This window comes from Hyalella azteca, unplaced genomic scaffold (assembly GCF_000764305.2).
Source record: "Hyalella azteca isolate HAZT.00-mixed unplaced genomic scaffold, Hazt_2.0.2 contig4109, whole genome shotgun sequence".
Taxonomy (NCBI): Eukaryota; Metazoa; Arthropoda; class Malacostraca; order Amphipoda; family Hyalellidae; genus Hyalella; species Hyalella azteca.
The window spans coordinates 150643-164701 of record NW_025934335.1 but is presented as its reverse complement, the minus strand read 5'-3'; the positions used below and the strand labels follow the sequence as shown (position 1 = coordinate 164701).

Below are 14059 nucleotides of genomic sequence, written 5' to 3'. Positions count from 1 at the left end.
ACGTGAAATATTGTGCCTGTGACTTTAGATGTGATTCTTATTAATTGTGTTGTATTACTACTAAATAATGAAATTCAGTTCCGGATAGATTATTATATCCTATACTGCTGACTAATTCCACGAACGTGTAGCTTTTTATATTTTATTGGACTTTAGTTTAGACTAAGAATTAAACAGTTTATATATGCGGTGTTGTAATATCCTTTAAATAATTAAGTTTTAGAATGTTTTTTTTTCTACAACTGCTTGTTGTACAGTGCAGGTGCCGGTGTCACGATAATAGGCTCATAGCGCCGTGCTGGTTTGTGATATGTTCACTGAGCTGGAGAGGTTCTTGTTGATGTTAACCAAAACTAGCTGCATCACGATGAGTTGCATGCGTGGATAAGAAGAATTAGATCCCTTTCATAATTGAAAAAATCACTGTCTTCAATGATATTTATTTAAAAATTTTGGGATAGGTATTTGCCCCAATAACAACATATTATATTCATGCATAAACTTTGTTTTCGTGAATTGGTGAAGGATTTTAGGGAGACTAAGAGTATCTCAATTAATTTTTTGTGCACTCGGCCGTATATTATCTACTTAACGGCTTACATATTCATCAGAACACAGATTTCCTCATTCGCAGAGGAAATACAACTTCCATCACGAAATAAAATTTCACTGTGAAGGGGTAGACTGTTGAAAAAGTTGTTCGGTAAATGATTTCGGCTTCACACTGGCATCCTACGCTCCCTGCGATAAGTAGAGCTTGTAACTGTTAACTCCGGAACGCCGAGGCACGACATTTAGGTGCACTGAAGCTGAAGGGCAAAAGCCTCCCTTGCCGCTCACTGCCACACCTTAACAGTCACACTCCTAAACACTTTTATCGCATAAATAAGGTGAAATTTCCTTATCGTGGATTGAATTCAATAAAAGATTTTAATTATGGTCGCCCGACTTACTCGCAAACGTCGACACTGGCTGAATTTATGTATTCACTGTTTCCCACGAGAGGCAAGACAATGTCCGAGAAGGTTTTTGCTGAACTTGAAAAATAGTTAAGAACTGTTATTTTGTTACTGTTATTATATTATTATGCTATTCATACAATGCAATTAGTACTCGTTATTTTTTTCATACTCGCACACCTCTCATCTAAAAAAGCCTTTATGTTGCCAGCAATCATGCATTCAATTTAAAAGGATCCAAAACTTTTCAGTTTTATAAGAACAACGAATCTAAAGAAATAATTTAAAGGCTTAACTTTGAAAACGTCATTATCTGTCGTTCTTTAACTTGATAAATCATCAATGTTTCGTCCGACTTCTACTTTTCTTCTCCAATCGTTTTTAATTAAGTCATTGTTGCTCTTTCCCATATTTGTTAAAATCTGAATGCGGAATTTTTTTTAATGAAGTTGGAAGCAATGTAATATTTATCCTTTGTTTCTACTTTTCACAATATTGCATTGAAAAATATGCAGGTTTTGATTATTGATGTCATATAAGATGAACCTATATATTTGCAGATGCACCGGAATATTGTACTCGGATAATTATTTATGGCGTAGATAACTTACTTTGTATTTCCTAATGAATAGTAATTTCCTATGTCATGTAGTTCGCGTCTTGTAAAAAATTCGCTGCTGTGATAGAAATAAATTCTTCCTGATTTTTTCAGGCCAGTGCGTACGTCTGTGGGAATGACCGACTTTATTGCGGAACCTCGAACTTTCTCGCGCATGTTGGTGAATAAACAGGCCTCGTCATGATGACAGCACGAATATGTAGTCTAGGCGCCCCACTCTTGTTTATTTAGTCTATGTTGAAAAAATACGGCCGAGAATGTGAACGATGTAAAATTAAACATTCGGTTGACGATATTTGTAAAATTAACCATTCTAAGGACGATATTGGCTGGAGGTTTCGTCATGCATAAAGATAAAATAGAACACAATTTTTTCCCTAGCGAATGAGTTCACTAATTTGAACTGCTGGATGCTGGTTAATCATTTATATATGTGTAAAATTTTTATTTTCAGTTTCCTTTGTTGATTGAGAACAGTCAAGATACCTGAATATGGCTTCTTGTTCATTCATATGTCTTCAGTTGACTGAAAATATGTTGCAAGCACCAAATAATTGCTCGTTATTCTTCGCGAGCTGCTTGCTTTTTTACTTGAACATCTTTTAAAATGCAGAATGGTAAAAACCATCATGTTTTGGTAAAAATCAAAAACCAAACTCTAGATATAAATTCGAATGTAAAACTGTCCACAAAAATTTCTTCAGTATGAAAATGTTTGCAGATGAGTTTTTATTGATGTTGGATGAGTATTTTGCATTTTCCAATTTATGCAATTATTCGCAGTTAACCTTGAAACTCCATGAAACTAGGCTTAGTTAAAGAATGCCCAGCGGAGGCATTAAGATGCTCATTCTATTGACTGACGAGCGCCTTGCAGATATTGAGATGTTATTATCTCTATATTCAGGTTTTTATAAAGAACACGTCTCTCGGCGAGCCTTCAACTGCTTTCTTCGCGGCACTAATAGACTAATTAAGATATATCGGCGGAATCGTATCACTAATCCAGGTATATATTTTTGGATAATAAACTTTAATGAGTGCGAATGCTCGTATGCATGTGTAGATAATAATGTTAAATAATCTTTAATATTTGCTTGCTTGACAGCTGTAGCAATCATATCAACACTTACGATTAAAAATTATCAAGTCTGAACATTGTCCAAGTTAAGACTATCGAAAACTATAGTTTTAATTTTGATTCTAAACTGACATCGTATTGAGCACGGCACAAGTAATGGTGATTCATCATACCTGGCTTCTGCCTCCTGTAAAAAGTTAGTGCATAGTCGCAAAAAGATATACTGATTACTTAGGAAAGGCCGTCGGTGAACATGAATTGTCACTTTTTGTTGCCAGTCCTTTCGCTCGGGCGATCGTTTGTTATGCTGACGGGCTTCATCTCGGAACTTCGAGCCGTTCTCGGGAAAAAGTTTGAAAGTCATGTAACACCGCACTTTAATTTCGATTTTTCTTGCAATTTTTATGACTTATAACTGAATATCAAATTATGGAGTGAAGAATATTCCTTTCGTGAAAGAACTATTCATTTAGAATTAAACTAAAATATATTTTATTAAATTCGCAGTTTCTGCGTGATGCGAACTTAGGCTTAAAGAAACTTGACCTTTAGTTTTGTCGATAACTCTAGTTGGTGCGCATATTAGTGATGCGATTTAACATGCATTAGCTTCGAAATTCTCCATATGGGTTCTTCACATTTATTTCCATAAATCCGTCTACGAAGAGCCATCTATTTTTCACTACGCATAAAATTTATGTTTTTGAAGTGCGCTACATTTGATCTCTGTTGCAATGCCGAGAAATAAACAATTTTTTCCATACATCAATTCAATTTTTAGAATGTATGGAAGTGAAGGGGACTACTTCACTTCACTTCCCTTCTCATCCCTCTCACTGAACGCCGTATGTACGTCTAGAGCGACACGGTCGAGCGGAAAATTGTTTAAAAGAGCATGAAAGAAAGTTTTAGAAGTATTGATGAACAGAATCACCCATTCTTATTATAGCTGAAGTTGTTGATGACGCCGAAGTTGTTTTAACATTAGCTTCAAATGTTCAGTTAATTTGCATCAAAATAGAACAAAAGAAGAATTTTAATTTTATACGGGAATTGATTAACAATTTCCGGGTTAAATCCTAAATATTACTAAAATATTATTGGAATTTTATTGTGTTTTCAAATAGGAGCTTCATGTCAATAATTAATATTTAAATTCTATCTTCTCGGTTTCGGACCGAAACAGGAGGTTTCCAATGAATGCAAATATGAATTAAATTGGCTGCCCGTATGATTGAGTGGCCAATTTTGCTCAGCAACATCGGAAATTGAACAAATTTATCAATTCCCTTAGGCGTGGAAGACAGTTTCTCAATTTGAATACCAGTCAAAGGTGTTGCAAGGCGTCTAAAGATAAATGAACTCTGCAGCAATGAATGCTAGAAGTTTAAACACTTCTTAAATGGACGAATTAAATAAGCACAGTCAGGAAAGCGAGCATACAGACAGTCGCAAGTAAAAGGCGACACCGCGAGAGGGCCGCTGGGCAAAGTTTTTTGCCATTAAGAGAACGGCGTCGACGTTTGCTCTCTGCTAGTGGAGGCTGGCAGGGAAAATTATCAGTTTGCTTGGCGACGGGGCGGTAATCGGACGCCAGTAAGAGACCACAAAGAAGTGAATTGCGAGTGGACTTACTGCAGGTATTATTGTACTGATTTGCTTGATTCTCGAGAGGTCTGGATAAAAAAAATGAATTTTCGTTTAATGTATGATGAGTATTTATACTGATGACAGGATATTTTCTTTTTATGTGAGATGAGTTATTATTCTCTCCATAATGTTTTTATTGACTGAAAGCAAAAGAAATGCATGACTGGAACGCTTAGTTATTACACATTGTGCACCTCGTGTGGCCTCCAGAGAAAATCATGTTTTGCATCGATTCACATCGACAATTGTGTCTCTCCTGACATTTATCAGCCGTTTGATGACCAGCATTTCAGCTACACACTGTGTCATCTATATACCATTGCATTACATAATCAACGCAAGTATAGTTACTGAGTGAAAAGTTTACTTCTATTGGGAATAATGCCTTATCAATGGAACTCATTTACCATTTCAATTACACGGGCAAGCATTGTTTCTAATTTCACTGTTACTCACCATGATGAACAATTTTGAAGCAAATTAGCCAGCACGATTTATTCGTTGATATTCATAAGTACTTCATATTAATTGGCCACGGTCCTAATTAAATGGTAATAATAAAATATGCAATTGATTACCGAGGAGCACGCGTCTCTGTGTAGGTACGCATCCAAGCAAATATTTACGCTATTGCGCGGAATGACGAGCGATCCCAATTTATTTTAAAATTATTTTTTAAGTTTAGGGAAAAAGCTGCCGCTTCTTGCTGCTTCAGATATTTTTCCTAAAAATCAAAGCGCTATGTTCCCCAAAATTGTATTTGTGTAGGACATCCGCCCAGCCATAAGACAACTCCTGAACGACTAGGTTTAAGAATATTTTAATACATAAATGGTTCATATGAACTTTCCTAGGGAGCAGGGCCCGGACTAGTCAGGGATTCATGAAGTCATCTTGCTATTTTTGTTGCTGTTTTTCCCCGTCGTTGAGGGGCTCCAAGAAGCAATGGAATTATTATTGATTATGAGTGGCGGCTGTGTTGGCTGGTTGTACCGTCGAAATAATCAAATAAAGCAACTGGAAAACCGTCTCGCCCAAATTCTACTTTTAATTATTCAATCATTTATGCGGGACTGAGAATCGCGAGAGTTTACGGGCGCGGCTGGAGGAAGTAGCGCTAAACTAATTTTTTTGCAAGAAAAATAATAACAATACCTTGTGATACTCTAATCTTTATTTAAACCAAAATTTTTTTCCTGATCTAAAGTAGGTAAAGCATAAAGTAGGTTCCAGCATTTGAAAAATTTTGTGCTCGCTTGAAGAATGATAATTAACTAGTAAATTCGGTACAATAACGTTTGTTTTTTCAGCAATCTAGGACAAAAAAGTTCCGCAGTTTTTTGGCCTCGCCAAGATGATTCCGCTGAAGGAAACCATCATCGCTTCCCTGCAGGTAAGATTACTTACATTGAGCTGTAGGAAGGACAATTTACTAATTGAATCTCGTTCAATTGAATATTCTTCCACATCAATTCAGAGAGAGCTCCGAATTTTTCCAGCATATTAGTGCCAAGTCATTCATTACATGCCTCTTTTCAAAATATGAATGTACGAAATTATCGTTAAAAGACAATGAAAGGAAATTCAAGAGTATAGATCATTTTCGAGAGCACGACTTAGAGCAAATGCAATCAGGCAAATGAAGAAATATTTTTGTAGTGAATGAGTTTTACAATTTTCTGATCATAAAATGCATCAATGTTTTCAGATGCTAGAGCGTCTTGCGGGACGAAACCCTTTTAATTGCGTGGTGTTTGGTCTGGACGATACATGGAACCAGGACACTTATTTAGATCTCGACCACGAATGCGAGACTTTAGAATGCGAAGACCAAGATTTCAAATATCATCGATCCTCATCTGAGAGTTTTAACGTACATCTTCGAACATCTGACGCCTCTTCGAACCGAAGCCAAACCTGCAATGCAGGCTTGTTTGTCAATAATTTTATGAAAGTTTCTGGCTCTCAAGAAATTGGAAGTGAAGAACCGGGACCGTCAAATCGTGATTCATGCATGATTAAGCAAGCAGATTTAATTAACGATAATATCAAGGATGAAAATCACCCGGTGTCTTGTAGTCTTCATCAGCTTAATTCACTCTTAGATCCACGCTGTAATCAAGCGCTTGGTGATGATTCTACAAGCGATCTCTGTGAAGAGTGTGCTGATCATTTCAGACACCATGTTTCAGCTGTTGATCATAATTTCACTGTACCGTCCACAATTAACGAAGGCTTGAACCCAATACCAAACAAATGTTGTATCTGTATCTTGCGTAGAATCGAACTCACTGACGAAGAATTTTCGGATTATCATGACTCAGTAAGAAAAGAAACACACGTGGAATTGAAACGCAGAAGTCGGGATAAAAATCAAAACTTGACCCAGCACAACTTAAGAACCAACGAGACAGACGAAACTCAAGCCTCTCGAGCCGGTTTCCAAGTGGAGCAGCAAGAAGAGACCGAGTCTGGTGTTGCTGCGATTTCTAATGAACTCATTGACCCCGATTGTTTCGTTTGTTTCCGTAAACACGGTGAGCAGGATGATGACGTCACCTTTAAGTATTATGGCGTACTGTCGGATTGTCAACACAGCTTCTGTAAGACTTGCATCGCATCGTGGCTGCAGCAATCTGCTATAGACAGATGGTGAGTCAGCGATTTATTGATGAATGGTGTGTTGTAGTTGAATGGTGTGTTGACAATGCCAGGATAAGATTATGAGAGATTCTAAAAAAATTTAAAATTCATTCAAAATACTCTCTAATTGTATTCTGAAGTTGAAAATTATTGTCATAATGACGGAATCTATGAATTTGAAATTCCCGATGAAACCACAATTAATATGTATTTATTGAAATGTTAAGGTAAGTCAGAGCTTGGTGTTATTGCTATGATGCTGTTTTAATTTTGTTGTTTGATTTTCCTTCAAATGATGCTATTTGACTAAGCAAATGTTGTCATTATTTAAGATTGGTCATCAACTCACAATTTACCAGTGAAAAAACTATTTTAAATGGCACTCCAAACACTTCATGCATTCTTTCTCTGCAGATATTCGGATTGATAATATTGATGAAATTTTCTAGTGAGTTTCCGCATGCCCTTTCCACTCACGTTATTCGCGACTGGCGGCATTCAGTTATTCTCTTGTTTATGGCATTTATATAGCGTTTTTGATTTTTCACCATGCCCGTTCCTATAGCGTAATGGTGAAGTTTTTTCTGGTCACAAAAAGTATATTTCACGTATTTTTTATCGATAATTGCGTGTAATCGTCTGCTGCCCCCGCCACAGGAGATGCCCGGTGTGTCGGTGCGCTGTGCTCTTCACGTACGACAGCCCGCGGTGGCTGCCGCACCGCAGCCGTGACAAGCAGCAACAACTTGCTAGCACTCGGGCCAGGTGAAAAATAAATCCATCTATTTCCTTTTGTATAAGATCGATTTGTGAAATTCATGTAAACTTGTCTCGCAATTCTTTTGCGTATGCTGCCAAAATTTGTTCGTCTATTGTGAGGCAGAGCCGAACTTGACTAGCGAGTGGCCACTGCCAGATGTAGTAGCCACCACCATTGCTGGGTCTTTCATCGCTGTCTGTCTCTTACTATTTATGCACCAATATCATATATTGGAACTCATTAAGGGGAGGGTTTAATCTCCAAAAAACATGTTTATTAAAGTGACCGATCTTTGAGAAACTTCATACACATCTGTAAAACACTAATACAATCACATATTGTCCGTATGAACTTTTCGAGAAAATGGAGGAAAACGTGAAATGCAAAGAAAACAGAAACAGTATTTTCATAACAGAGTTATGAAAATACATCTCCTCTTTTCATTTACGGCCTTCAAAATCAAGAGATATGTCATTCTATTCGTAATGTAAATATCTAGCGACTCTATAAGCCTCTTTTTCCAATTTCACTTCTATCTTTTTCAGGGGACTTTTCTACTTTATTTCCCCATCCTCACAATTTTTCTTAGTGTATACAGTATTTAATATAAACAACAAATAAATCAGATAAGGGCTTCTATAGTCGCTAGGTATTTGCATGGCAAATTGATATATCTTCCAATGTTGTAGCTATAGAATTAAAGGAGAAAATAATTGTTTAGATTGCGTAAATTAGAATTATAATTAATTGTTCAGAAGGGGCAAGTAACTGAAATGGGTTCAAAAGCAGTAGAGGCTTTAAAGTTGCTTGGTAATTGATCTCCGGCTACCCCATCACCTATTACTTGTTTTGAGGTACCACAATGTGCCGCATGATTTATTGTTGTCTATATAGTTTAACGTTAATAATGATCTATTAATACAAATTTTAAAAAGAAAACTTTGTACAAATTATGAGAAAATACTCATTGTCTGTAACTGTCTCACGCACAAACTAAAGCCCGCACATACGTACGGTTTGATGCGTTAGGCTGTTAGCCGCGTCATTTTCACCTACATGCAGCTACAGATTGAGATCAGGGAACGAATTTTTTTCTTTTTGGGAAAGAACTTCCTTTCAATATATATTACTATACTATTGCCATGCACACAAGAAAGTATTACTATATTTTATTAATAGATTAATTATAATATTAGCTGTTAAACCCGCGTTAACTTATGTATATCCGAGATTTGTCGGATATACAGACATAATTATCATAATGTCATCACAAATACAAATATAACAAATACCGCTCTGCTGAATCAAATCAACCTAAATCATATCGTGCATTCCATCTTGCAACGTGAAGCGGTCATCCTAATTCGCTTCATACCGAAAGTCAGAAAGTCAGGAAAGAGAATCCCTGAGATTCGAGAATCTTATTGATAATTATCAAATGCATGAAATTTGAATGAAACTAATTGAAGTGGTGTTCAACGAGAGGGTTGAAGACCCCTCCAACCCTCCCGTTTCAATCCCAATGTCGTAAAATTTGATAATTAGAAATAAAAGTTTAGGCTCAGCTACTGTATGTTTTAATGTTACTTGTTAGGTACGGTGCATGGTGTGGTTCTCGACTGTGGTACTCGTATCACTAGTGGCAAGAGGGAGACTCATATATTTGGTACGCGAGCATTTTCAGGGACATGAACTACTCTTGTTTAGTAATCTTATACTTCCAAAAAATTTTTACGGGAGTAACCCAGTATCATCTGGAAACGGTTTGCAACTATTGCCTCACGTCATTCATGTGGTGCCAGCAGCTCACAGTTAACCGACGCACCTACTTATTGTAAAATGCGTTGTCGCATCAAATAAGCTATATTTCAACCGATTCTAAATGTGACCTCATAGTGGTACTCAGTTAGCAAAAGTTTGGGAGCCACTGCATAGTTCATTAGAGATTTTCTATCCTCAAATTTTCACAAATAAATAATAGATTTGTAAATTATTTATATTCTTTTTATCGTTATTTCTAAATTCTAGAATTTTTTTCTTGTATGCCCTAACAACATAATTGTTTAATTAGGTAGGAACAATTTTTTATTGAATTCTGCTTATACCAATGAACTAAATAAGTTAGTACGAAGTAAAAATTTAATAATATGAATAACCCGCTGCTACCTCGCAGGCTATTAGTGACACGGTCGGTGGGGCGCAAGTTGACGGCGCTGCTACGGCTGCTACTGCTCTACTGGACCGTAGGAGTCAAGGCTCTCAGGAACCTCGTCGAGGAGATCACGCCGGAGTTCGAGCCGCTCCTGCACCGCCATGAGATAGGATCCTTTATCTAATATACGTTGCAGGATATTAGATTAATCCGATAATATCCTTAGATGAATCCGATAATATTCTTAGATTAGATATCCGATAATATCCTTCATCTAATATCGGATCTGTATCTAAAATCTAATAGAGAATAATATCGAATTAAAAATTTCGATGGCTTAAAGGAATGGAAATCAGGGCATCTTAGTCGCTGAAACAGTCGATTTGCCACGATAGATATTATAAGAGAATATATTTTGCTATGGAAGTTATATATAGTTATGTGACAAGCTATAACAATTTAGTATCACTCCAACAGGTCGAAATCGCTTACAACTGTTACTTTACGTTTGGCTTTTGTTTGAGGTAACTTAATTTAAGTGTTTGATGTTTCAAATTTATGCAAATACACCTGAGAATATTCAGTTACTTACTATCGAATTAGCCTCTAATAAAATATAATAAGCAGAATTCATTGACAAAATTTCCTTTGAAGTGTTGTGGTTTAATGGTGGAAATGTCTATGGCTGGGAAAAGTAACTCTGAACAGTATTGCCAGTAATCATAATTAATAGCCACTTCATTGATAGTCGTATGGAGCCTCTTTTTGATTGCTACAGACCAATCACGCGCGTACGTTGAACTGTGGCAAATATGGCGATCGGCCTGTCGCGTCAAGAAGAAATGACGCAATCCTGGATATTTTAACCGGATTTAACAGAACTTAACTCAGCCAGTTTACAGTACCTACAGTTACGCGCATATTTATTGGCAACTTTCAACTCTAAATTTAAATATTGCACCTATGTCCAAGATACTGATGAAATATTAGTGTGCTTGTATTAAAATGCTAGCCTGTAATCGTGTAAACTAATTTCTTACCTTAAAAATATATTATTCATTTAATATTTTCAGGTATATCTTATTTTGTACATTGATTGTTATTTTCCGCGTGCAAAATTAATGGCAACCTTTACATAAAATCAATTTAACTCATCCTTGTTGATCAAGAATATTCTTGGTTCATCTGAGGATGACTCTATAACATTCCAGAAAGACGTTCGTGAAGGTTATCCACAGTCGAAAATATCTAATAAAATATTATTTTAGATCGAATTGGACATTTTTGAGTCCACGAATCAGGGGATAAGATTTTAAATCCTTCATTCATCAAGAACTAAAATCCAGCCTCATTCATGTTAAGGTTAACAATCGCATTACTACTTATGGAGCTTGTCGACAGCAATCTGTTCGAATTTGCCCGAACTTCATTTGAGAGCTCAAAAACTGTAGAATTAAGCAAAGTAAGTCAAGAGTAACATTTAGCGATATTTTATGCAGTTTTTTAAATTGAAATTATTTGATTCCACACCGTTTAGAGTGCATGTCTTTTATGTTATTTGTAATCGTTTCATATGATGATGAGCGTTTATTATAAGAACGGACTCGCTAGTTCATACGTTAGAGAGATGAAGGGTATGCACAAAAATACTAACAATTATAATTAATAGATGTCGATTTATTTCGGGGAGCTGATACAAACCATGTGTTACATTTGGACTGAGCAATGGTGATTGCTATGCAGCTCACATTTGATGCGAGAAAATAGTGAGCGTTGTGAAGTCAGGTCTCACCTCAGTTGCCGTTATCTTCACTCAAGCTCCGGTCAAGTGGTCCTTTAGAGGAAGGCAAGAAAACTGCACCTCGCCGAAGCCTTCTTTTAATAAACATAGAAAGAATTATTACATGAAATTTGATTTTTTAGTTTGTATTGGCCTGAACTAAATGAAGGGAGCGTCGAGCATTGATAATGTCATTATTTTACTTCATTATTTCGTAAGGAAAAATGAGAAACATAATGAGCATCAAATTCATTTTATTATTGCAGAAGAATAATTCCTTATTATAAGTAAGAGAAAATAGCATTAATAAATAAGGTGATATGCAAATTTAAAAGACTAATATCCAGTATTTGATTATATATCACTTCAGTTGCACGATTGCAAAGGATAGAATTGCAATGTCAATTCGTAATGTCATTGAATTTGTAATGCATAAATAGAATTTTTCAAGTCAGTTCAGAAGGAAATTCTAAAATATACTAGCAGCAGTAAATGTTCATTTGTTTGCCTGAAATAATACTGTCAATAGCACTAAAAGGAATTATTCAGGCTGAATTGAATTGAAAACATTGTTCCGAAAACTAAGACAGATGTGCCACCCTTCTTTGACATCACAAAACTGAAAGTTTGATGTCGTTCAATACGATGACAGTGCGACAGTGAGTTTTATGAAGATCACTTGTCGCCTCTGCTGCTTATGACCGGCAACACAAGAATTAATAATATCTGCCCGTTGCCTTTATCGAAGTCATTACGTTAGTATGTGCGACATCAGGATCGTAAAATTACATATGAAAATTCCGGCTCATAAATAGAGCATGAATCCAAAATGCTAGCTACAAATCCGTGCGTGTCAACAGATGCAAAGACAAAGTGTTATGGCAAACGTTTCCCAACGTTCAACAAGTTTTATGATATAGATAAGCTCACGAAGAAAATCTTTAAAATGTAATTATTAAAATGTGCATTCCTCTCTAAAGTAATTAAGACAGAATTTATCCATCACACATTAATGTAAGGGTGTAACGTATTGAAGTTGTTTGTTTTTATCAGCCCCAGGAAAATGTTTCAACAAGTTTGTTCCAATTGCAGGCTCTGTGCGAATTAAAGCTGATGCGACTAAGGAACATTCGCTCAGTTGCCTGCAAGAACTAAACAAACTTTTGCTCATATTATAAGAGTGAAAAATCGACAATCTTAATCGTCTCATCTAGACTTAAAGTTTCGATAATCGAGGTTTTAGTAACTTGTTGTTTAAGCAGGGCCACTTATTAGTTAAACTTTCCATTGTAATTCGTGTCCAAAAATTTCCGGCGAGAAAAAAAATTTGCAATTGGCTCACTTTTGCCCGAAAACAGTAGGAAATGTAGTCAAAAATTATTTTTGGGACGAAGGTCCTAATTCTTATTTAGTAATTAAATAAATGCTTTCGAAGTAAATTACATTTAGAGTGGGCTAAAAAATTATTCCTCAACAGAGAAACTAATTATTACTTTGAATATATGCTGGAAAATATTCCATGCTGAGAATTAGATATAAAAGTTCGATCATGAGCTTGGTGGATTTATAAACCTTCTTTTCCTATATTTTATGCAAATTATTAAAGATCAGCTTGAGGGAAGCGCCATAATCACCAATGACGACTTTAGCCCTTATACGATCAACCTCAAGTGACAGCATCACAAAGGAATATTGCTTCTTTTCAATTGGCTAGTTTCGCTCGCATCTAAAGTTATGCGGCTGAGTTCAACTAATTCAATTATTTATGGAATAGTCAAATTTAATAGTGAAGCATTAAGCTACCATATGCTACAAGCGTATTATTAAGTAAGGCAATAACGGACAGCAAGCGGTTCGACTAATGTTCATTCGATTTCTTTTACTCGTAGGCATATGACGGCAAAATACTACATACTGCTATGTAGGTGACATGAAACACCAGAAATGGCAAACTATTTGATGAAAGCAGTTTAAACACTTTAGGGTTTGGCCGCTATGACATTACGAATAAGCTATTAAAGTTCAATTGAAGTAGAGAACCACAACAAGATTATGCGGCATTTGGTGAACGCCCTTAGCACGCATAAATTTTTTTTGCGACTATCAAAATACTGATATATAATTCTCTTACAATTAATGGTATTAAGTAATGCAGGCCCTCAACTGGCTTTCAGCACGGCTAAGCAACACAAGTGCGTGATGTGAATTTGAACGAACTTTGCGAAGTTCAGAAATTTTCCGCTTCTTGTAATTCAACATATGATCAACATGTGATTGATGCATATACCTAATTTAGGCTTGATCGTTTGAATAAAATGAATTTTTCGAAACTTTGTATCCCACAACATTGGTTGAACATCCGACAAAAATGTTTGAAAGGTTTCAACAGCGGGATTATCATCACATAGGTGACGT

The 14059-nt window shown here is 36.0% G+C and overlaps 1 protein-coding gene across 3 annotated transcripts; it reads left to right on the top strand.

Annotated features, from left to right (window-relative positions):
- The first annotated feature begins 2565 nt into the window (after positions 1 to 2565).
- On the top strand, positions 2566 to 10929 carry LOC108677242. 3 transcript variants are annotated; one of them, XM_018165441.2, is made up of 5 exons: positions 2566 to 2587; positions 5620 to 5702; positions 6018 to 6961; positions 7610 to 7717; positions 9886 to 10929. In XM_018165441.2, the coding sequence occupies exons 2-5, from the start codon at positions 5664 to 5666 to the stop codon at positions 10046 to 10048; spliced, it is 1254 nt and encodes a 417-aa protein (XP_018020930.1). In that variant the 5' UTR covers positions 2566 to 2587; positions 5620 to 5663; the 3' UTR covers positions 10049 to 10929. The 3 variants fall into 3 exon arrangements, with proteins under 3 accessions (XP_018020930.1, XP_018020928.1, XP_018020929.1); XM_018165439.2 differs by lacking the exon at positions 2566 to 2587 and adding an exon at positions 3843 to 4280; XM_018165440.2 differs by lacking the exon at positions 2566 to 2587 and adding an exon at positions 3843 to 4299.
- The last annotated feature ends 3130 nt before the right edge of the window (positions 10930 to 14059 follow it).